This window comes from Myotis daubentonii, chromosome 6 (assembly GCF_963259705.1).
Source record: "Myotis daubentonii chromosome 6, mMyoDau2.1, whole genome shotgun sequence".
NCBI classification, from domain to species: Eukaryota; Metazoa; Chordata; class Mammalia; order Chiroptera; family Vespertilionidae; genus Myotis; species Myotis daubentonii.
The window spans coordinates 23,171,253-23,197,194 of NC_081845.1; the positions used below are offsets into that span (position 1 = coordinate 23,171,253).

The 25,942-nt window shown below is 38.3% G+C and overlaps 1 protein-coding gene across 1 annotated transcript in view; it reads right to left on the reverse strand.

The window, feature by feature from the left end:
* Nucleotides 1–25,942, reverse strand: part of LOC132236664 (uncharacterized) — an 86,618-nt gene that overhangs the window by 39,437 nt on the left and 21,239 nt on the right. The window contains exon 2 of the mRNA XM_059699749.1: nucleotides 14,285–14,500. Coding sequence (XP_059555732.1) covers nucleotides 14,285–14,500 — 216 coding nt within the window. The remainder of the gene's footprint in view (nucleotides 1–14,284; nucleotides 14,501–25,942) is intronic.

Here is a 25,942-nt window from a genome sequence, read left to right on the forward strand (position 1 = left end):
CCCTTTTTGCCCCCCTTCACCCACCTCCCTACCCCAGGCCTTTCCCATACTATTGTCTGTGTCCACGGGTTATGCATATATGCATATATGTTCTTTGGTTAATCTCTTCTTGCCCTCCCTCCCCCAACTGAGACTGGTTATTCTGTTCCATGCATCCATAACTCTGGCCCAATTATGTTCATCAGTTTCATCCTTCACGTCTCAGTTTAGTTATTATATTCTGCTGAAGCCTTCATTAACCCCAAAATATGGGCCCCTTTTATGTGTAGGTATAGTTTCTCCTGTGGTAGCATGTATCATGTATCATAATTGCCTGGTTCCTTATCAATATTTCCTGTCTCTTAGAAGTACTGAATGGGATACCTATCTTAAAAACTAGCTGAGAGGACAAACCCAGGCTCCATGGTGGGCTGGGAAGGGATTCGGCAGTGTGATGCCCCATCACCATTTTGTATAGGTGGTCACTACCTGGAAGGTCTGCCTTCCTGCTGATATCAGATTGTTTTAAAAATATCTCAGTGTTGCTGATACATGAAATTCTTTTTTTTTTCTTTTCTTTTCTTTTTATAGTACCATCAAGTTAATGTATTAAACATTTTCTATCTACAAAAACTCAACCACTTCACTCTGTGTTACATAACAAGGGAGTCACCTGTCTGCTTCTTATCTAACCTGGCCAGAGGTGTTGAATTCTTGCATTTTCCCCCAAGTAGAAATCTAGGTGAATCTTTTGAAATGGTCATTTTATTTTATTTTTTAAAACTATACATATTTCTTTAAAAATTTATTTTGATTGAGAGAGAGAGAGAGAGAGAGAGAGAGAGAGAGAGAGAGAGAGGAAGGGAGGGAGGGAAAGAGAAAGAAGAGAGAGAGAGAGATATCAATTTAAGTGAAATGGTCATTTTAAGATAAACTCAACAGGAAAACAACCTACCAGGGTGAAAGGGAAGAGGGAATTGAGAATAGAATTGTGTGTTTATAGTTAACAAGACTGATGGACATTGGAAAAATAAACTAAAATTATAGATAGCAAGCTGTGGAGTTTGGCTTGACTTCAAAGGGAGTTTTCATATACAGTATATATTTTTTACCAATGTCTGCTGTTCAGGGTCAACAAGAAGAGTTTAAGCCTCTGATGAAGTAATAGCTGAGTCACATGGTATTGGTGGACTTTTGCTGGCCATGATGAGTCTCTCAAGAGATAATGTCACCCAAATTGAGCGTTGTTAGAATCTTGCCTAGAACTAGATTGATTGATTTACTAGCTCACAAGGACAAGGGGATCTAACATAGTGACAAGTGGAAATGGAATGATTTATTTACCCTGAACACCATGGACAAATGTGTATCTTGGCACATTTAGGTGTTTTTCCAAGGTGCTCCCTGCAAGCAGAATGAACAAGAAACAACTTACTCCATATGATAAGGAAATATCAAGGTGACAGTAATCATTTTTACTCTTCTTTCTTAAGAGAATTTTATAAGAAGAGACTTTTCAGGCCCCCCAAAAGCAAATTTTAGAATTAAGTTATACTGTCTTAAGAAATAATCATAAATATGTTTCTGAAATTCTTTATGTTTTTGTTTACTGTGTTCTTTAGAGAGTAGTTTACACCATAGGGATGCTACTTAATAGAATAAATTTTATCATTTCAATAAGCAATCCAAGGAAATACATATAATTGTAAACTTTGAGAAAACAAAAAATAATGCCCCAAAGTCAAATGACATACAATTAAACTTCATTTTATTCCTTAAATTCTGTTCTTGCTTGTAAATTTTTAATAGTTTGTAAGAATTCTTCTTTTAAAAATTTCAAAATCTCAAAACTACTAAGAAGAGATATTGGTTTAGTGGAAAATAGCCATATGGTTTCTGGGAAACACTGTACTAAAAGGAATAAGTTTAATTAGAAGCAGGAAAGATTTGGTTACATACAAGAGCCAACGCAATATGCTCCAACCCAACGGTAAGTGTAACCAAGGGTTAGAGATTTCCAGGAGAGGACAGGGAGCAACTTTCTTGGAATATTTTATGTCCTAAATAGCCTGGATGGAGTCCCTTATCTCTTTCTAGATTTATCGACTGGGAAAGAGACATATGGTGGGATGTAACTCATAGGAGAGCTTAGGTAATAAAAAATGAAGCAAACTATGAGTGCAGACACACACTTGTTTTACCCTAAAGTCCTGATGCTAAAATTTAATCTTTGTGATTTGATTCATGTCTTTAAATACAGCAGAAGTGTTTGTCAAGTTGTGGATAAAGCAATCCTTTGGTTAGTGCCTACAGGGGAGAGAGAGTGACTTGGAGTCCATGCTGCCCCTCCTGTGCCCTGCATCCTGGCAAGGCTCCCCTCCTGACTAGGCCCTTGCCTCTGGAAGAGAAGGCAGCATTGAATCAGAGAGAGGGGGCCTCCTGGCACTAAGAGGCCTGGAAACAGACTGGAAACATGGAAATACTCCTGGAAGAGTAGCCAGCTTCCCGGTTATCAAGCTGTCTGGCCAGATCAAATGTGCATGTGGCACAGACAGAAAGCCATAATCACCCAGGACCTGGCATTCCTTCACATGCAACCTTTCTTTTGGCAATAGGACCTTTTCTGGGGAAGAGAGTGTGCTGATTTCAGCTTTAAGCTAACATTGGCATTCCCTCTCTAACAGTACAGAAAGCAGATCTGGTTCATTTTTGAGTGTGTAATAACCAAGAACTCAGATTAGAGGGGAAAAAATCTGCCACAGATAGGATTAAAAGAAATTTTCAACCTACATTGAAATAATTCAGTTAAATTGACAAAATAAATGCAAAATTCCAGCGGATAAAGAGGCAAGAATAGAATGAAACAATTCCCATTAGAAATTACAAGGAGCAAATTAAAAAATGGATAAATTCCTAAACTTTTTGCTAATCAAAGAAATGCATACCTCATCATTTAATTAAATTCACAAAAAATAAAAACATGCCCTGACCTTCAAAGGATGAAGTGCTAGTGCAGTAGATTTATTTAGATAATGCCGGTGGCATATTTTATTGAGTTGACTCTAAATTAGTCTCGAATGTATTTTGGCAAGAACCATAATTATCTTTAAACTGTACTCCACTACTAGGATTTTATACGAAGGTTCAATTTACCCTAAGATCATTCAAATTGAGGGAGAAAAATAACTTGAAGACTTATCAAAAAGAGAAAAAAATAATAAAATGAAAATGCTAACAGTAGGTATGTGGTTGCATAAAATTATATCAATTTAATGCAATGTTAACCATAATGATAACTAAATATATGTTACAACATGCAAATGTTTCCAACAAATGTTAAGTGAAAAAAGGCAGCTTCAATATCATATATACACTATGACAATTATCATGTACAAAGGAAATGCATGCAGGGAAAAGCAAAAAGGCTCCAAAAAAAATAAAAGCAGTTGGTATGTAAAGAAAATGAAATTATTTTTAAACCTCTCAATAATGCCATTATAATAATTCCATCTCCTAGCCAAGAAGAATTGCTTGAATTGAAAGCTACTTAGGACATTTCAAATCACTACGGAACAAAGGAACAAATATTGAACACTTCAAGGAGAAACCAGAAGAGTTTTCTCTATTTTACATACCCCTATCGGAAACAAACATCTTTTTAAATGCTGTCTTTCGAGGGAAAAGAATTCTAAGCTTTTCTGTGTAAAACTATCTTTTTTTCTAATTCTCCCTCAGTATTAGAATGATAATATTCAGATAAATAATAGAAAGAGTAATTACAGGGATTTTCACTATCCTAAGAGGGCAACTTCTTAAGTCATTTTTAATGTTTCCTAAGACATATTTTCCAGATAGTATTATTGTTGTTATTATTATTACTAGAGGCCCGGTGCATGAAATTCGTGCACTAGGGGGTGGGGGGAGTCCCTCAGCCCAGCCTATGCCCTCTCACAGTCTGGGAGCCCTGTGATCCATCGCCCCCAAGAGGTAGGCCCCGCCCACCCGCAGAGGGAGGCCCCGCTTACCTGCCACAGCGCCGCAGCTGGGTAGCCTGGGCCTCCCTCTTTGGGACGATCGTGGAGCTCCCCGATTGATTGATCGCCCTGCTGGCCGGTGGCCTGGACCTCCCTCTGCAGGGTGATCATGGGGCGATGGCCAGGCCCCCAACCAATTGCATCGCACCCGCCTTGGCTGTCCTGGCGCCAGTGGGCATCATTGCATGGCCATCCGGAAGGTCATCTGGATGGTCGTTCTGCTGTTCAATTGTTTGGTCGATTTGCATATTATGCTTTTATTATTATAGATTATTATTAGTAGTATTGTAATTACAAAAGCTGGGACACGTAGTGATGATTTGCTTAAGGCTGATTTACTTGCTTTAAGTCTTTTCAGATTTTAGTACCCTTAGGTGTATTTGCCGAACTAATAATATTTCAAATGATACTTACAGTTATTATTTTTCAGAGCTTCCACATGATCTCTCTCATTTGATCCCCATCCTCTCTCATCAGCTAAGTGAGATGGGCAGCACTGTGCTACTCAATACAATATGCAGGTGAGCCCCAGGAGATCAAATAACAAGTGTAAGGTCACAGGGTCACATGACCCACCAGTGAGGAATAGTTTCCATACTGACTTACTTTCATATGTAAGACAGTAGTTTCCATACTGACTTACCTTCAGTGCAGAGCTAGGTGCAGAACCCAGTCTTTGTCCTGGATAGCATGTCATCCCCTCCATCACATTCTAAGTATGCAGAAGAAAAGAAAAGGGCATTTTCTTACTTCTTCTTTAGCAGTCTAATCTTTCATTTTATGCAGTGAGTGCTTCCTCAATGATTACACGACTTAAAATGTGGTGCAGAATAAGGACGATTGTGGGTGATAAGCTTAGAAATCAGCAGATATCCCCCAGAGACCCTAACACATCATGTCAAGAGCAGAAAACGGGGAGGAGGGCAATTTGAAGCAATATTACTTTATTCCCCATAGCCTTTGTAAGAAAACATTTTTACTATGTAAATTGAAAGAAACCAGAAATCTATAAAGTCTGATTTAAGTATATATTTTACAACCTCTTCTTAAGAAAGATCAGAAAAACACAAGACAATATGAAAGCAAGTCAGTATGGAAACTATTCCTCAGCTGACCACTTTACCATGAGCTCCCTGGGCTTCAAAGGCACAGCTCAATTTTGAGATGAAATCAAAGGTGAAGGCACACCTCCGTGGACGGTGGGAGCTACCCGATAGAGGTATGGCATCTGAAACACAACAAGCGCTGGGAGGCACACTCCCTCCCAGAATGGTGTGAAGTCAGTTTAGTTAAAAGGGCCTTCTATTATTGTCTTTGGGGATTTGTTGAAGAGGAAGGAAAGGAAGTAACCTTATATTGAATCATGTCAAAGACTGCATGTTCATCTTGCTATTAGTAGGGACATGGTAATAACTTCTCCAAGTGGGATGGCTCCTTCCAGAGGCCCAGCTTCACTAAGCCTTAAAAAAAAAAAAAAAAAAAAAAAAAAGCACACGCTACCCTGGCTTCAGCCATTGGCTGCTGACTCAGCGCCTTTTGAGCTGTCTTGACTTGAAAGACAGAGCAGTCTGAGGAAATCCTCACTCAGCCAAATCTATTCCATATGAGAGGGCGATCTTAATGAAAATCAGGCGTGTCTCTGGAATGCATGAGATTTACAGCCAGCATGGGCTGGAGAGTTTCCTCACTCTCTGCTTTTCATGTTAAAAAACAATTTGCATGAAGAAAATTTCAATTTGAGCTAACAAAGGCAAAGAGAGAAAGAAGGCACATAACTCTAAAACATGTATGTAAGGCCCTGGGAGTAGATAGGAAAATAAATACACAGTTGTTTCATTTAAAAGATAGGTTAAAAAATGTTTAAATTGATTTTTAGAGAGAGAGGAAGGGAGAGGGAGAGAAAGAAACATAGATGTGAGAGTAAGACTGGCTGCTTCCTGCATGTCCCCTATGGAGGATCAAACCCACAACCTGGGCATGTGCCCTGACTGGGAACCTGCAACCTTTCGGTGCACGGGATCACGACCAACCAACTGAACCACACTGGCCAGGGCAAACATGATACATTTAAGGAGTGCTGGGAGCTTAGAGAATAAATGGACACAGGGCAGGGCAAAATAATTGACAGAAAGAAGTAGAAGCAAGGTGCTGTGAGAGCATAATTATTGTGTGTTTTCCATTTTCTTGTAGGAGTTCTGTGGTGATGGAATGGTTTCATGGTGTGAAACCATCTTTATGATGGTACCTGACTTTCTACCAATAGGATTGAGTTGTAAATACTCATTTTCTACAAGTGAGTCTACTGGTGGGCTTTCTCCAAACCCACAGCTAATACAGTAATATAATCTTGAAAAATTCAACCAATATAGACAAAGCTAAAGTCCTTCTTGACTACTCTCTCCCGCCTCATCACCTCTCAAATATAATGTCTTGACAGTGATAAGCACCACTTCAGTTTGATGTACATATTTCTAGATTTTTTTAGTATTTGCATTTATAATCACACAAGCATGTGATACACAGATATGGAGAGAGAGAAATATAAAGTCTTAAAAGTATAACTATGATAATGCTAGATACATATTCATTTTTAACTGCTTTCCTGACTTAATATACCTTTGGGATATGTCAGTACGTAAGGATTTCATTTTTGAAAAATATTTTTTTATTGATTTCATAAAGGAAGGGAGAGGGAGAGAGAGATAGAAACATCAATGATGAGAGACAATCATTGATAGGCTGCCTCCTGCACACCCTCTACTGGGGATCGAGCCCGCAACCCAGGCATGTGCCCTTGACTAGAATCGAACCCTGAACCCTTCCTTCAGTTCATAGGACAACACTCTATCCAAACATGCTAGGGCAGGATATAATTTTTAATGAGATTCCATCATATGAATATATCATAGTTAATAATCTCCTATGAGTTTATGATTTTGTTAGCCATATAGTATGAATTAGTATGACTATGCCATAATTCCATAGTATTCCATATATGAATATGCCATAATTAATAATTTCCTATGAGTTACAGTTTTGTTACCCATGAATGTTACCTTTTTTTTTTTTTTTAGCATTTCCAATATTGCAATGGATATCAGTGTACCTATCCTCATTATCACATAAATAAGTACAGAGACCTAGATTTGCTAAATTACAAGCTGTGAGATTTGAAAATTTTAAATAGAAGAACATTGCCAAAAAAACTTCTTCACCAACAGTGTTTGCCCCATACTTTTACCAATACAACCTTTGACAATCTGATGGATTAAAACAAATGGGATTTCATTGTTTTAATTTGCATTTTCCTGGTGGTGATGTAAGCACTTAAATTAGTTTTTAAACTCCTTTTTTATTTTCTATGTAAGCCCAGAGTTACCAGGAAGGGTGTTCATGGATTCCAGGTGGATGGATTGTATGGGGATGATGGTTGGCCCTTTATTGTTCTTAGTTTCTAATTTTATCAAATTGTAATCAGCTAGTGTGTATGGTCTGTGTGATTTCTGTATTTTGGAATTTGATGAGATATTCTTTGTGATCTAATTCTTGGTCAGTTTTTGTAACTGTTCCATGCATGCTTAACGTAATGTGTATTCTTTATTTATTAGAAACAAATCTCTACATAAATCATAGCTAGTCAATTGTTTTATTAAAATCCTCTACCCTTACGTATTTTCAATCTTCTTGAACTGATAATTTCTGGGAGAATTATGATAAAAACGTCCCTCTGTGATGTGGTTTGCCAATTTTTCTTTGTATTTCTATAAATTGCTGCTTTAAAGATTTCCATGTTATGTTGCTAAGTGCATAAAGGTTTATGAGTGCTTTATCTTCTTAGTAGATATCTTTTATCAATGTGAAATATTCCTCTTTGTTCCTTTAAAAAGTGTTTTACATAGCACATGGTCTGAAATTTATATTGCTAAAACTCTTTTCTTTTTATTAGGCCTCCCCAGGAGCATCTTTATTTTCCATCTTCAAGGTCCTTTTGAATACATACGCTTGCAATATCCCCATCTGCTGCAGCAGTTCCTTGATGTGATCATTTTGGACTGTGATTTCCTCATCAATCTCATAATCCTACCAAAAGTCTTAATTATTCCTTATCCATACAATAGCATACTTTTTCTTTTCTTTTTTAAATTAAATCTTTATTGTTCAGATTATTACAGTTGTTCCTCTTTTTTCCCCCCCATAGCTCCCCTCCACCCGGTTCCCACCCCACCCTCCGCCCTCACCCCCCCCCGCCCCACTGTCCTCATCCATGGGTGCACGATTTTTGTCCAGTCTCTTCCCGCATCCCCCTCACCCCTTTCCCCCCAAGAATAGTCAGTCCACTCCCTTTCTATACCCCTGATTCTATTATAATCACCAGTTTATTCTGTTCATCAGATTATTTATTCACTTGAGTTTTAGATTCACTTGTTGATAGATGTGTATTTGTTGTTCATAATTTGTATCTTTACCTTTTTCTTCTTCTTCCTCTTCTTAAAGGATATCTTTCAGCATTTCATATAATACTAGTTTGATGGTGATAAACTCCTTTAGCTTTTCCTTATCTGTGAAGCTTTTTATCTGACCTTCTATTCTGAATGATAGCTTTGCTGGATAAAGTAATCTTGGTTGTAGGTTCTTGGCATTCACCACTTTGAATATTTCTTGCCACTCCCTTCTGGCCTGCAAAGTTTCTGTTGAGAAATCAGCTGACAGTCGTATGGGTACTCCCTTGTAGGTAACTGACTGTTTTTCTCTTGCTGCTTTTAGGATTCTCTCTGTCTTTTGCTCTTGGCATTTTAATTATGATGTGTCTTGGTGTGGTCCTCTTTGGATTCCTTTTGTTTGGGGTTCTCTGCACTTCCTGGACTTGTAAGTCTATTTCTTTCACCAGGTAGGGGAATTTTTCTGTCATTATTTCTTCAAATAGGTTTTCAATATCTTGCTTTCTCTCTTTTTCTGGCACCCCTATAATTAGGATTTTGGTACGCTTGAAGCTGCCCCAGAGGCTCCTTACACTATCTTCGTATTTTTGGATTCTTTTTTCATTTTGCTTTTCTGGTTGGGTGTTTTTTGCTTCTTCGAATTTCAAATCTTTGATTTGATTCTTGTGATCCTCTAGTCTGCTGTGGGAACTTTGCATAATATCCTTTATTTCAGTCAGTGTATGCTTAATTTCTAGTTGGTCCTTTTTCATAACTTCGAGGGTCTCACTAGATTTCTTGAGGGTCTCATTACATTTATTGGCGGTCTCACCAGTCTTTTTGAGGGTCTCACTAAATTTATGGGCGGTTTCTAGAAAGTTCTTGAAAAACCTTAAAAGTGTGGTTTTGAACTCTATATCCAGTCATTTGCTTTCCTCCATTTTTGTCATTTGTGACCTGTTTCTTTGTCTCTGCATTTTGGCTGCTTCCCTGTGTTGGTAGAGTGGCTTTGTGTGCTAGGTGTCCTATAGGGCCCAGTGGCTCAGCCTTCCCAATTACCTGAGGTGGACACTCTTGGTGCACCCATTTGTGGGCTTTGTGCAAAATCTTGTTTTAGTTAAGCCTTGATTGTTGTAGGTATCACTGGGAGGAATTGACCTCCAGGCCAATTGGCTGTGAGAGTCAGCTGTGTCTACAGTGGCAGAACTTCTGTGCTGAAGACACCCTTATGAGGCTAGACTTGCTTCCGTGGGGCTTTGATGCTCACTGAGTCTGCCCCCTGAGTGTGTTGTGTCCCTTATGGATCTGAGGAGTTGTAATTGGATGGTCCCACTCTGACCACTGGGTACACTGGCTCTTGGATCTAAGGAGGTGCTAATTTAGCCTCTGCCTGAGGCTACCCAGCAGGAGCTACGAGGAGATCTGCAGATTCCCCTTCCTTGTTTGGGGTTTGGAGGTGCCCAGATGAGGCCCAGCTGTGAAGCAATGCAAGCTGCTGTGGGGCCTTTGGCCTTCTCTTGGAAGTTCTGGGTCTGTCTGGCCCAGCTGCAGTTTGTTAGGTAATTTTCAGATTGCAAAGGGCCAGGGCATTCATATGCAAAAGCCTCTGCCACAGCCTGGGTGGGGTGGGGTCTCAGGGAATCAACAAGGTGGAGCAAGCAGCTATGGTTGATTCTCAGCCCTCCCCTAAGGGGCCCCGGGTCTCAGTGTCCCGGTAATTGCTGCAAGCACCTTTGGGAGAAAGCCACCCTCGAGTTCTGAGTTCTTCCCACTGCCAGACAGTCCAGTTTCTCCCCATATGAGTCTGGGTCCCCAGAATCTCACCCGGAACTGGAGTTCAGAGCAGTCGGGGGCTTGTGACTACCTCCTGATTCAAAAAGACAGCCACGTCTTTAGTTGCCAGCCCTTGCCGCATGCGCCTCTGTACCTCTGCACTTCCGCACGTCCTCTGAGTCTCAGTGTGCTTTTCTCTTTCCTTCTAGTTGTAGAATTTCCACTCATCCAGCCTTCCTGTGGTTCTGGATGATGTCCGTTTTGTCTTTTAGTTGTATTTTTGAATTTGTTGTGGGAGGCAGCAATTTCCAGTATTTACCTATGCCGCCATCTTGGTTTCTCTCTAGCATACTTTTTCTTCTAGCACTATTATAAATTAAAATATGGTGTGTGTGTGTGTGTGTGTGTGTGTGTGTTTTCTGTCATTTAAGGCAGGAGGGAGAGATGACATTGTATGTTTAGGCTGACACCTTGAGCCAATCCTATGCGTTGCCTAACGGATTTCCTTCCCCACTCCTACTCTAAAACATTCCTTTCTTCCCCTTCCAACTTGGTTGATCTGGATATTATAAGTGCTGTGAGAGATATGGTGCAGAACAGTTTGTGAATATGTTTAGTTGGCATGCACCCATTGAAAAACTAGTTTGGTTTCCATCTCTTTATGGCCTAAACCAGTGATGGCGAACCTATGACATGTGTGTCAGAGGTGACATGCGAACTCATTTTTTTGGTTGATTTTTCTTTGTTAAATGGCATTTAAATATATAAAATAAGTATCAAAAATATAAGTCTTTGCTTTACTATGGTTGCAAATATCAAAAAATTTCTATATGTGACATGGCACCAGAGTTAAATTAGGGTTTTTCAAAATGCTGACATGCTGAGCTCAAAAGGTTCGCCATCACTGGCCTAAACATTGATTTCAGACTGAAATGCTACAACTTGAATTCCACTAGCATGCATTTTCAGTTCCATTTACAGAAAGGTCTGCTTAAGTCACAAATAGTCCTCTTTAGTAACAACTAGTAACATTGCAATATCACTATTCTTCTGGGTAATGTATTGGCAATACGTGTATCCTACTTTCTCCCATGGGTGACACACGTTTAAAGGCCAATAACTAGACCATTGGCAAGGCCTGGCCCAAGCTAACTGCAATGCAATGCAGAGATTGTTGGCCATGAAAGGTAGCATTTAGGATGTACTATTTATAAAGTCAGGAAAAAAGATTCCACAATTACTCATAAAAGTCTAGTACTTTATTTGCTGTCTCCATTATTTAAATTATTCTCACTTCATTTTCTATGTTTTATCTTGACACATCCAATACAGAGTTCATTTTTACTTAAGGTTATCAAATTCAAACTGTAGGATTTCAGATTTAAAAATTTAATTAGGTTAGGCCTATCATCTGATATTTGAAAGGTTTTGTGACTTTTCCAAGTTCATATATTGACCTTGAGGTTGAGCTGGCCCTAGAATGTTGCCTGAGTAGAGCACTATTTACACATATGTTTACATTTACAAGAGATTTTAAAAACCCCATCTCATTTGTAAATTGCCAAAGAAAAACTGGAAAAAAACTTGATGGCAGCATGAATAAAATGTTTTCATCTTGTTGAGGGAACATTGAGAGGGAAGGATGAATTAATGACTTTCTTAAAATAATCCACATCAGGAGTTGTCAAGGGAACAGGTTGGCGTTCTTATTATTAGGCCTCTCCACTTCCTAAAAGGAGAGAGGTACCTTCTCAAGGAAATATTTCATGGTTTAATCCCTACACTCACACAAAATATAGATTCTTTTTCAAACTGTTGGAATGGAACTATCTTCTTGATTTGTGGTGACTTTAAGAAAAAAAAAAATGTTCAGCAAAGCCAGAACTAGGTAATCCATTATAAATTGGAGAATGATTCACCTGTTATCCCAGATAAAGTAAAAAGAATGAATCACAGTGTTGCTTTAAATTCTTTCCAGCTTTTTGTTTATTGTTTTCTCTTGCGTGGAATTCCATTTATTCATTCATTTATCCCCAGCCCCTAACAAAGGGGGCATGTAGTAAGCCCTTAAGTACACATTTAATCCTAGGCATTTCTGCTCTGTATTATCTGAAGAGCTCTCTCTCTGCATCTGCCATGAATAGTTCTTTAGAATCTAAAGAGTTGGCAAACTTTTTTCAACTCTAAGAGTCTGCAAACTATTGCTGGTAGGCCAGGCACATGTTTCTGTAAATAAAAGTTTTATTAGAACACAACCAGGCCCATTCATTTGTCTATTACCTATGGCTGCTTTTCCTACAAGAACAGAGCTGAATGTAAGTGACAGATACTGTATGACCTGCAAAGTTTAAAATATATACTATCTGGCCCTTTACAGAAAAAGTTTGGCAATCCTTGCCTTTAGAATCTATTTATTGCCTTTTATGGCCAACCTGGCATGAAGCCAGAGAATAGCTGAACAATAAATGCACATGACAAATGCTCATCAATCAGCAAAGTACTCACCTAGTTGTGGAAGTCTAATTTTTTTTTTTTATTGCTTAAAGTATTACAAAGTGTATTACATATGTGTCCATTGTGGAAGTCTAATTTAGTGTTATAAAGTCACAGACTTAGCTAATATATAAATCAGCAAACATAAGTACTAATGGTTTATATTAGTATGGCACTTTATAGATTGTGAGCTATTTCATATGCATTATCTCATTTATCTTTCCAATAACCCTAAAAGTAGACAGGCGGGTGTCACTTTTTCAGGAAAGAACAGATTCTGAGATAGTGGATATCCCAGGGTCAAAAGAAACTCAGATTCCAGAGTTTATAATCTTTTTTTTTTTTTTTTTTTTTTAGCAGCTAACATGATTTATTTCTGGAAAACACCATTTTTAATAAAGGAGACAGAGGGCTATTAATATTTATCATCTCATGATGCACTGATTTAAAATTACACATTAGAAGATCACTTACAATTAATTCTACTTTATAATAACATGTTTTGTCTTCTTAATGTGTTTTTATGTCAATAAGGTGGGAATAAAAATAAAATAAACATTTAATATAATAATTTAAAAAGTCAAAATAAATTTTAGCCTAATTGAATTACAAGTTAAAAATATAACTGTAAATTTTCAAAATTTTAGAACTTTTAAGTTAAGTCAGTAATCTGGCCTTCTTGGGTTAGCAATATTAAGACAAAAAAAATTCTTGGAGTAGCAGAAGAAAATAAATTTTAGTAAAAATATGAGTATATATGAAAACATGGGCATATGATACAGTGCTTTGTTATGGGTCAAGTTATTTTGAGCTAAATATTTCCGTGGAAGCTACACACCTGTAGATGACTGTTATGATATATTTCTCACACCATACAAGCATTGGTCTCTGTGTGAGCAAAAATGAGACTTTTTAATGGACCAAAAAATTGCTGTATCAGTCTTGTAATGGCATAAAATAGTGCCGGATACTATATGATTCCAACTATATGGCAATTGGAAAAGGCAAAACTATGAAAAACAGTAAAAAGAATCAGTTATTTCCAGGGGTTTGGGGAGAGAGGGATAAATAAGTGGAGCACAGAGGATTTTTAGGGTAGTGAAACTATACTCTGATACTTTAATGATAGATACATGCCATTATAAATTGGTTCAAAACCAGAAAACATACAACACTAATAGTGAGTCCTAATGCAAACTAAAGACTTTGAGTGATGGTATAAACATAAGTGCTAATGGTTCATCAATTGTAACAAATACACCACTCTAGTGGGGGAGCCTTTGCATGTGTGGATGCAGAGAAATACAGGAAATCTCCATCCTCTAAAACTGCTCTAAAAAATCCAACATATTTTTAAAAATTAGTACAATGGGCTAAATAAAAAAAAAAAAGCCAAATTCTATATTCTCTGAAGCTGAATGTACATTAAGATTTTTTCTTTTGGCATATTACAACATAGATTCAAACAATAACAATAACAATAACAACAAAAACACTCCCCCCCCCCCCCCAGCCAAAAAAAAAAAAATCAAAACAAAGGCCTAGAATTCTTTTAGGAGAATTAATCCAGAGTGAAAATAAACTTACTTCACACCTGGGTTGAGTTTCCCATGGACACGACTCCTTCTCCTGAGGGAGAACCCCTCTTTGGAAAACATGGTCTCCTAGGCACGTCCGACACAAGGAAGGCTCTAAGTCGGGCTCCCCATGGGGGCTGTGCACCACTGAGGGGCCCGTGTACTTCAGGCTGGGACTCTGATGCTTGTCCACACTGACCATTGGATTTTTGATCCATCTTCGTACCTACAATGTGCAAAAGAGAATAATAAACAAATGCATTTGACCTCCTTTGATGTTTAATTGGGCTTCAGTGGGAAATATGGGGCATGGGTATTCATGAAAGGAGAATTCAGGCTCACAACTTCTCTATCAGGCTGACCAATGGCTTTCCAGGAGTGTATGTTTTTTGGCTTGTTGTTTCATCTCGCTGAGTCTGTCTCCCCATCTGTAGGACTGGGGAAATAGTATTTTCTTTCTGGTTGTTGTGAAGATGTTATCAAACGCCCAAGTGTTTTGTCTGGTGCATAGTATTCAGTAGATGATGACTATTTTACTTTGACTCTCACTATTATAACTATGCTGATAAAATGGGAGTTCATAAATCTCTAAGGTGGGTTATAGTAGTTATTCTAACTAGAGAAAGTACTAACTGCGTAGCATAAGATATAATTGCTGTTAAATGAGTTAACCTATATTTCATCATTGCAACAATTTTATTACAAAAGAAGTTGCTTTTTGAGAGTTTTCATCAGTATTTCTTGCACTCTAGGGCCCCATAAGCATGTTAATAAGTGTAGTCAAAGAATTTATTTGATTCATTAATAAAAGTCTAAATGAAAATCTAAAAGTTTGAGACTACAGTAGAATCTCTCTTTGTTTTTAGTATCAATTATGTTTTTGATCAATCTAAAAAGTGCTAAATTTTATTAGAGATGAAAAATGTTTTTATTATTTTTTATTTAGAGGGTTTTGAGCTTGATGTTTGGTAATTGTTCCTGATTAGTTGCCAACACTGTATTTTAAAAACAATCTTTTATTCTGGCTTATTTTCAATGTCTCTTTTGTCAAAGAGATTTAACTTTGGGGTTACTATGAATAGAATTTTAAACAGATATATCTTCAAAAAATTTGTATGACCTGACTGATTAAGGGTCTAGGTAAATTGAAATGTAAATCATATATTTATGAATCACTATATATATATATTTTTTTTATTGATTTCAGAGAAGGGAGAGGGAGAGATAGAAACTTCAATGATAAGAGAGAATCATTGATTGGGTGCCTCCTGCATGCCCCACACTGGGATGCCAGCTCGAAACCTGGGCATATGCCCTAACTAGGAGTTGAACCCTGACATCTTGGTTCATAGGTTGATGCTCAACCACTGAGCCATGCCGGCTGGCCAGGACCACTATAATTTAAGTAAATCTCATATAATATCATTTTATAATTATTCATTTTAATGGAATAATGTTCATGTGACTGAATCTAACCTTCATTAGGTTATAGAGTGGTTTTATCAAAAGACAGAAATTTATATACATTACTAGTATATCCCACTTCAAAGTATACAAATGATCAATACATTTAAATGATCTGTTGGATATTTGAAATCAGAAGGATTAAGAATCTCATAAGGAATTGTCATTTTATTTGGTATCCAGCTAAGAATTCCAAAAATAGTTCATATGGCCTTGAGCAAAGCTGTCAAACAACCAACTGATTTTTTTAATACAATTTTAGAGTCAGAAGAGACTCAAAGATGTTAGTAAGTTGCCCAAAGTCACACTGTAAATTATTAGGTGGTCAAAACTACACCTCTTGGTTAAAGCAAACATTAAATTAGTTTCTAGTAGGGTATAATTGTCAAACTGAATGCTTTCAGATGCTGGCAGGAACAGAAAGTTCATAAAGCCCTATGACCAGGGTATAAAAATAGGGAGTGGTGAGGACTGTGGCAAATGTCCCAGTTTGCTAAGGACATTTAAATTTAAATTATAAAACAAATGAAACCCCCAAGCAAACAAACAATGTTGGCCAAACAAAACCCTAGTCAAATTTACCCCACACCTTCATGGGTCACTGTCATAAAGTTATTCTATCAAGTAGAACAAGTATGAAGTAGAATTCTATGAAGTAGAAATAAAATGATTTCATATCTTCTAATTAAAAAAAGGCACAACAAAAAAACAATCTAATGTTTTCAACATTTTTAACTTTCATTTATTCATTCACCATTCATTTTTGAAGATCAACTATGTGTCAGGCATAATCTAGGCATCTGCAATACACCAGTTAACAAAACATCCCACATGGAGCTTGAGTTAGAGTTAAGGGAATACATTTATTTATTAAGAAAATACATTATTTATTTAATAAAATAAATAAACTATAATATGTAAGGAAGAAAACAAAGTAGAGACAAGTGATCAGTATCATTTGGGGTGGGAGGGTACAATTTTAATTAGATGAGAAAGGAAGTTCTTCCTGAGAAGGTGGCTTTTCAGTAAAGACTTGATAAGGCTGTAAGACATCTAAGTGAGCTATCTAGTAGGCAACTGGATCATCAAGTCTGGATTTCAGGGGAAAGATTCAAGCTGCAAATATAAATTGGAGACTTGAAACAAATAGCTGTATTCTATTTAAATCTCTCAGGGGAAAAACAAACAAAGAAATAAATGGCTTGCCTGGATCTACGTGTGAAGTATGTGTCAAGTATTAAGTTCATATTTCTGGGGCTTTGATTATTATAATCTATATTTCACTTAAACTTACTGCAATATGCATTAAACTCAAGTCTTTGTTTCCCTGCCACATTCCACTGGGGGCAAGGTGTGGGCAAGGCAATCTTTTAATAGAAAGGCCCAAGATTTGAATGACCTTCAGTGAATAAACCCATCCTAATCCTTTTGAATATTGGAAGATGATATTCCCTTTCTTTCCACAGAGAATGTGGCAGGGGACGTGTAGAAATATTCAATTTCTCCAGAAGCATCAGGGAGAAAGGTGTTGCAAAAATAGAGTCATACATTCTGTAACAGCACTGTTCCTGGCATTAATTGCATGATTTGTCTTGAAATGTTTTGTCTGTTTTGGCTAAGTTCTCATACTGGCTTCAATGTGTACCTTCCCTGCTACCCCTTCACACATTTCACTGGCTTTGTAGCCTCCCAAGTGGTTTTTATAGGCCAGTGAATGAAGGGTTTATGATGTTTACTTGATCTTGAGAGAGGCTTGTTGTCAGTAAACTCACCAGGCTCTCCTCTGGCCTTAGTCAGGCCGGGTGCCCTCCAAAACTGCTGCGGGGAGCCTCTCTGCCCCTGAGGGAATTCAAGCTACAACTGGCCTATTGTGTTTCTTCAGGCGGAGAATTGCTCTGCTGGAGGGAGTAACTCAGAGACAAGTCACAGTGGCTCTCAGAAAGCTGTAGCAGCTGTATGTGTGAGCAAAATGAATGCCCGGATACAAGTTACAGCCCTGCTCCTTGGCCACCTGGGCCATGGCTTTGTTCAGAGCTAGACAAGCGTTGTGGAGAGCATTGTATACAAACATAGACTGGGGCAAGACATCCTCCTTACGCGGAGCAAATCAAGAATTCCTTCACCCTGGCTCTATAGGAGCCTGGTCTCCTGAGCCAGACTAGAAGCAACTACCTCTCTAGACACTGGGGTGAAAAAGCAAGGCCCTCTGTCAACCATACAACTACTCTTACTGAACAATGCATGCAAAATATTAATCTAATTTCTCTGCTAAATCCAGTTGGCTCTGATTTTATTAATTTATTTATTTGAAAAAAAAAATAGCTCAAAGCAATGCTCCCTTCGACTACAAAATAGCCAGATGTGATTAAAGAGATGGGCCAGCTCCTGGGGATTTTCCAAGTGTGGTTTTTTTCCCCACTTTGTAATAGTAAACAGATATTCTCCTTAATTTAAAATGGGTTCGCTGATAATAATATCAACTGATGCAGAACAATTCTAGAGTGTTCAGGTACTTACCAGTATTTGTGAACCCAAGGCAGTGCCTGCTAGCCTCATCATCCCTCTTGTTTTCCGGGAGTGGAAACCTAGCTGTCTTTTCCTTAAAATCCAACTAGACGTTGGACACAACTTCTGCAATTTCCAGAGAGGCATATTTATTGCAGAAAACTGACTTAGTTTATATGATGCCACAGTAACTTTCAATTCGGATATAGTCAAGCAAGTTTTCCAGTGAAATTATTTGGCTAATTCAGTGGATTATAAACGGGGACCTCCATAGCTACTCCTTTTCAGAGGGTACCTGTCAGCAGGTTGGTGATAACATTAATGAAATTCAGGAGAAGGCACCTGGAAGCAGATTCCTCTTTCACTGGTGCCTGAGGCTACTTCATAGCATGATCCCAATATATATATTGGAGGCCCGATGCACGAAATTCTTGCATTGGGCCCTCACAGCCCTGGCTTTGTCCAGAAGGTCATCCAGATGGTCGTCCAGAAGGTCGTCAGGACAGTCATTCTGCTGTTTGATCTAATTAGCATATTAGCTCTTTATTATATAGGATATATATGTATAGTCTACATGAGATGTGAAGAAAGTGAGCGGAAAGGGGAGAGGTGAGAACTGAAACGCCACAGAAAGGTTGGTAAGTGGTCAGTGAAGTATATGCAGGAGAGTGAGATTGTCAGATGTGTCTTTCAGTGCAGAATGAGGGATGAATTTAAGATGGTCAAGAACACAGCTAGCTGGCTTACTCAGGAATTGATTATAAAAGAAATGGTAAGGGCCAAGCAAGAATAGTAGTAGTGAGAATGGAAAGAAGTGATGAATCATCAAGTCTATTGATCATTTAGCTCTCCAGTCTACACCCTTTTCTCTATCCAAGTATCAATATTTTACCGTCTTTCTTCTGGATTCCTAAAGCCATGCTTGAAATGGCCTTCTCTTTACTCTGTTCTTACTGAAAGCACGGCATATTTATAAATGCAAACGTCCCAGCTCGTTAGTGGTTCCCTATCACCAGAAGCAGTGGCTTTCAAACCTTTTTGATCAGGACTGACGTCCTGTAGGAATTACCTGTGCACATATGCATTTATAATAAGTATAAAGGTTCCATCAAACAACTGGTTCCATCCCAAAATTTACCCTTTATACATGAAATTCACTGACATTTTCTATTCTAGTCTATTCCTTTAAGTTGCTGATGGCAACCCACTGACTTGATTTCACCACTAATGGGTGCTACACACATTGACGAACCTCTCTAAAGTGGTGAAACCTAAATTCCTTGGTCTGGGATACCAAGTCTTCTAGGATTTGAAGTCTCATCTCCCATTATGTCCCCAGTGCATCCAATTCCTCTACAAAATAACTTGATTGGCATTGTCTTAAAGACTGCTCTCCTACATCCTTGATTGTGTACAGACTCTTCCCTCCGAGCTACTTGTCCATCTGGGAACTCCTGCTAAGAATCACACACTTGGGACAGTCTCCCGTTGTCTTACCACCCCTTGACCCTTTGTGGTATTTATTTAAATGAAAACACACATTTGCTCTGCTTTACTTGTCTATATCCCCTATTAGAACATGAGTGTCACAAAGACACAGACACTATTTTCTGTCATATTTCATTAGTGGGACATTTACAAAGTTTCTTCTATGTGTTTTCTCTTTTTAACCTACCCCCTCTCCATGTTCTGTCTGCCTCACTTGGAGTTGCAGCTCCCAAGGACAGAAGCTTACTCTTACCCATTGCTTAGCACAGCTCCCAGCATATAGTAACTGGTGAAGACATTTTTGTTGATTGCTTTAAAGCCAGGTACTATGCAAGACACAAGGAATAAAAAAAATTCTGGTTCTAGCTTTGCCACTACCTTGAGCAAGTCACTCAACCCATTTGAACCTCAGTGCCCTGATCTGAGAAATGAAGGGCTTGGAGCAGGTGAGCTCTGCAGTCCTTTGTAGCTATGTCACAAATTCAAGGCTATTTATTTACTGGAGTTCTGTGAATATGATTTGGATGCTCCTACTTCCACAGTGTGCAGCACTCAGCCTAGGTTTATTGAATGAACAAGTGACCGATATTGCTTTACCCAGTCACATACTTCCATAAGTTCGTATCACTTATGTTAGATAAACTGGACAAAAATCCCAAAAACCTACAAGGCCATTAAAATAATTTTATAGTGTTAAGGACAGTGGTTAGAAAATCCATTTAAATTGCAATGAAAAAAAAAACTGACTGCAAGTCTTATTATTTGAACTGTGTACATTACTTAATTAAATTGAAAGTGTTAAATGAAATGGAAGATGATTAACATCCAAATTGGGGGCTTATTACTAGTCCCTGCTGTTTCTGCTTCTCCGCTGAGTCCTCTTATACAGGAGGCTGCACAGCACACTCCATTTCAATTTTATGCAAAACCGATTTTCCTCCAAATGATGCCCGTGCTGCCTTGGTAATTTAGGTTTCTATTTTGGGATTCTATTTTTTCTCACTTCATATTTTATAAAAGAAAATGGCAAGACTTAATTGTTCCCTGAAAACAAGAAGAGAGTCAAAGCGAATGAATAGCTATTTGCTAAGTACCTACTGTGTCCAAGAATTGTGTGAGGTTCTAAAAATGTGGAAGATGGGAGAATATATTGAGAATGAATTGCAGATGTTTGAAGAGCCCACAGAAATTGCTGAAATTGGAAAACTCACTGTGACCCCTGGACAATTGAGATAGAGAAAAATGATTGTTACTGTGAGTCTGTGTAAGCAGGGAAGGCAAGAAGACATTTTTCAGAACAAATGCATTTTGTAATGTGCAAAATAATAATAATATTAAAGCTAAAGGGTCAGAATCAAAGAAAGGTCCTGGCAACATTACCCCTGGTGATCTCATCCTCTCCAGATATGGTGTGACCTGCCAGTGGATATCAATATTGTGCCTCATGGGCTGACTTGTGAAAGAAAAACAATGGGAATGGGGTATACAGTTTAGAAATATGCATTCATTGCATTACATTAGCATGGTCCTCATTAAACCCCAAAAGGAAATAGCAGACCCTTCAGCTTTATGAGGAGAGCTTTATATACATTGTGAATGAAAAGGTGGTTTGTAGAAACTTCTGATCAGCACGCTGTGCCAATCTTTTACCATAAAACCAACATTCAGACAAGTCAGGTATTGAGCTCACATACAAATTTGTAATCAAGAGATATTCAGTAAGTACTCTGCAATCTTGTAAGCAAGAATGTAAACACTCAGCCTTGCTTAGAAAGTCTAGTGTTGGGGACATTCATTGTTTGTCATCCTGGCACCCTTTCCTCTTTTTATGGTAAAAGCAGCCCCACTCCCATCCCACCTCCACTTTCTCATTTGGAAACTACTCATCCATGGATACCTAACAAGGTAGGTGTGTGATTCAGACAAAGTCAATTATAGAACCCCATGCTTCTGGCCATGAGGATTGGTTCAAAGGTTGACATGTGACACAAACGGGGCCAAACAGGATCCTTCTCTGTGATTTTTTTTATTTTGAAGCTGGAGGTAGATCTCTCTCTCTCTCTCTCTCTCTCTCTCTCTCTCTCTCTCTCTCTCTCTCTCTTTCGGGATTGCAAGCTAATATAGAGGTGTGCCACCAGCAGCACATCTCTTTTCATGTGGAAGAGCCTGAGATGGCAGTTCCACCTACTGAGAAGCAGAAGTGAGAGGCAGAGACATATTAATCCCAGATTCCAGAATGTGTATTTTTAAGTGTGGACCAAAGTGCAGTTAGATGCAAAGAATGAAATTGCACAGGAAAAATAAAGTTGCTTTTAGATAGATATGCTAATTCAAAATACTTTATAGGCTGAATAGCACAGCACAGATGTTGACTTGGGGTGGGGATGGGGTTGTCCCTCAGGGTCCCTGTGGTGCCAAGCATTACCCCTTTGCTTGCTGGAGCGTGGGGTTTTTGAAGAGTCCTCTGGGACTGACAGAAACAGCTGACTTGGTTGGGGGCAGGGGGCACTCAGAGGGTTCTAGACAATAGCTATTTATTAACCATTCCATAATGGTTATATGGAAATATTTCAATATTTTATTTATTTATTTATTTATTTATTTATTTATTTATTTATTTATTTTTTAACTCTGTGCTCAGACACTGTGATAGGTTTGTTTTAATATTCACACACTACAAACATTTGGGTATGTTTGACAATAAGTAGCAACAAGGTAAGGCATGTTTAAAAGACACTCTGAGAGCTATAACTTTGCACCAGAGAACTCCAGTCTAATGTGACTATTTGCTTTGGTTAATTTACTTTACTTAAAACAATAATTGTAAAGAATTAAACAAGAAAAACTATGGACTACATTGCATGCAGTTTTACAGAATTCCATATCCCATAGGAAAAATTAATATTCTTGAAGTAATGTGAGAATCAAACTTTTTGTTTTCTTCAGCATATAGAGATGAAAGAAAACAAGTTTCCGTGGTATTAAATTATATGGTCAGTGTCTAGGAAATTTGTTTCCTACAGAAATTGGTAGAAGAGTTTGGGATTTGTCCTACTTTATTCCTGCAGACATTAAGGAGAACTGTTTAAGTGCCATTTCAAAAGAGGTCAGAGTGAGCAAAAACAAAATCAGTCACTATAGTGAATATAAAGAATATTAAAATTAAGCTTTCTTATTTGTAAATATGATTAATAGATTTTAAAGAAAATGTCATATGGTTCCAATTTAAGGAAGAATAGAATTGACATTTTAATCTCACAGAGAAATGGGGTTTTATGTGTGTTTTTTTGATCATGGATACATAGATTATAGATATTGATGGGCTATTAGTTTATTTGAACTAAAATTATGATAGAAGCAGAAAGAATAAAAAGGGATGCCCACAAAGGCAGTAAACTAACCTTGGACAAGTAGAAGGGCTGCGGTGGAAACAGATTGATAGGCAAGGCCCTGGAGGTGAGTCGAGGAGAGATTTGAGAGAAGAGATAGTGATGATGACACTTAGGAGGTTAGTTCTTGAACACATTCTCCCACTTGCTAGTCACATGTTCCTGTGTTGTGGCTGGGACAAGCGTTATTTTAAAACCATTATGGCTTACAACGCATATCAACTAAACATCTGATTTGGGGAAAGAAGAGATGGAATTGGGGCTGTTTTTGTGGAAATGACAGAGAAGACAGTGTGATATAGATTGCACATGGCTATTTAAGAAACCTTGAACTCAAATTGTTCTTACAGATCTGAATCTTGGAGTCTTTCTTTACATCTATTAGTTGGCATCTCTGAGTCCAATGGCTTTAGTGATGTACAGTTTCTACAATTTTGGGGGAGATTGTGGCAAAATAAACAAATAAATTCAATACTAGGTAAGCATAGAATCTAGAACTGAATTTTTAAAAAGTCTATCTTTGAAATGAACAAATGGCATTATGTTGTAATGCTTAATGCTACGGTCTATGTCTCTCAAAACTACTGAGTGAATCTTATGAAAATGACTTCAAAGCTAGCAGGTGACTTTAGAAATCAGCCAACTATGCCTTTGAAATATATACTTTAAGTGTGCCTCATACACCCAATTCTGGGTGCCATCATGCAAGCACATACTCGTGGAGGGCTTCTTTCTTAAATTTTACCTTCCCCAATGTACACTTCATGCAATTGCTTGCTATAATTATTTTTCCTACTCTTCAGCAACTCTGGCTGAAATATAGAGCCAATATAAAATATAATTACAATATAATAATCATCCCTTGCCACTGGAGATGAATATAATGGACTTCCTCATTTAAAACGAGACACCTTTTAACTCTAATCATTAGTTCTTAGATGAAAATTATACCTGTTTTAAGTCCCTGTGTCTAGTTACCTTGTAGGATTTTTTATGTGTTCTAATACTGGTTAACATAATCTTGTTTCTGCTTTCTTTTATTTCATTAAATTATATGCAATTATATGAGTTCAGTAGGATGTAGACTTTGATATTTTAAAAATAAATTTTTAAAAGGGAAAAGGTATTATTTCATATCGATCTATAAAGAAACAATAAACCTTATAATTGAATATATTTTTCACTACTTTCCTAAAATCTCCATGGTGCTCTTAATTATTTGATATTTCTCATTTTCCTGGAAATGAAGAAATTTTTAACAAATATATTTTAAAATCCCTAAAGTTATTCTGAAATTGAAGTTCAATTGATATTAATTTTTTATTAACCCAAGTTTTCAGAACTATTGCATAATTCTACAAATAGTAGCTTCTTAAAAAGAAAGCATATTTTAGAATATCAATTAAATGATCAATTCAACTTAAAACATATAAATAGGCAACCAGAAATATACTAACTAAAATTACATCAAAGTCAATGATCATAGAATTTCTTGCTTTCCTCTCCAAGACTAGGAGATTTCTAAGAGAGAAAAAAAGTCTTATTTCTTCTCAGCAAATGAATAATTCGAACTGGGATCACCTAGGTTGCCTCTAAATAAAACTGTGAATAGACGATTAGTCCTGGACACGCCTTAGATGTCAGTGATAGTGCCTGGGGCTGCCTGAGCCCCAAGCCAGGACATCTATCTCCACTCTTGGCGATGGGCCCCAGCTCCAACCCCACCCCTGCCCCCAGACATCACCCAGAGGTCAACCTTAGGAGGGTGGGCTCTGGAAGAGGGCTTGGGGTCATTGGTAGAGGAAACACCAGATGGGTGCTGGGGCATGATCAACAGGGGGTTAGTGCTTTGGTGGGTGCGGGCCTGGGCTGTAAGCACTCTGCTCCCCACTGGCAGATAAGGCCAACCAAGCAGGCATTACAGAACCTGGGCTCTGAGGGGCCCCTACTCCCCCAGCCCTAAGGGCAATACCAAGGCCAGGGCTCCCTTCAACATCACAGACCCTCCCCCCTACCCCCACCTCCTACCTCTGTTCTCTCAACTTCCTCTAGGCTAGTGGTTTGCAAACTTAAGCCTGCAACAGAATCACATGCAGAACTTGTTAAAGCACAGATTTCTGCACCCCTATCTCCAGTAGATCTACGGTGGGGACCAGGCTTTGCATGACTCTGAGTTCCCAGGTGAAGCTGATGCAGCTATTCCAGGGACCCCAACTTTAAAACCACTGCTCTGGGCCTTGCAGAGTTCTTGCTTTTTCTGCTCACCGGCTCTCCTCCTCTTCCCTCAAATCAAGCAGGGGTTTTTGTAGCCCTGGTTTCCTCTCTTTCCTCACAATGAATACATACTCTTTTTCTATCCCACAGGCAAAGTTGCCAGGATTTTCCAAAGTGACTATTTACTAATCTGATTCATTTGACTATGTCTCAGCTCTCAGGAGCCTGATGGTGCAAACAAGGTCAGTTTCAAGGTAACAGCCAATTTATGTCTCTTAGTCACAAGTCTCCCTTCAGCGTGTTCCCAGACATAAATTCAGCTGTGTGTCTGTATGTTCTCTAACCTCACCTGTGCCTCCAGCCCTGCTTGTGGTTCCTGGTTTCTCACAGCCACCTTTGCTGGTGACTGTCTGGCATCCTTGTGATGCCTCAGCTGCTCAGTGTCAATGCTGGCATAAAGGGGCAATGCCGGGGTCAGAGAGCGGGGGCGGAAAACACCCCTCTGCCCAGCTCTCTGTCTCATTTGGTCACCACCAGAACCCAAGCAGCACAATTCACGAGCAGAGTTCCAAAGCCCACGGAGAACACTACGCTTCAGTGTCTCGTCC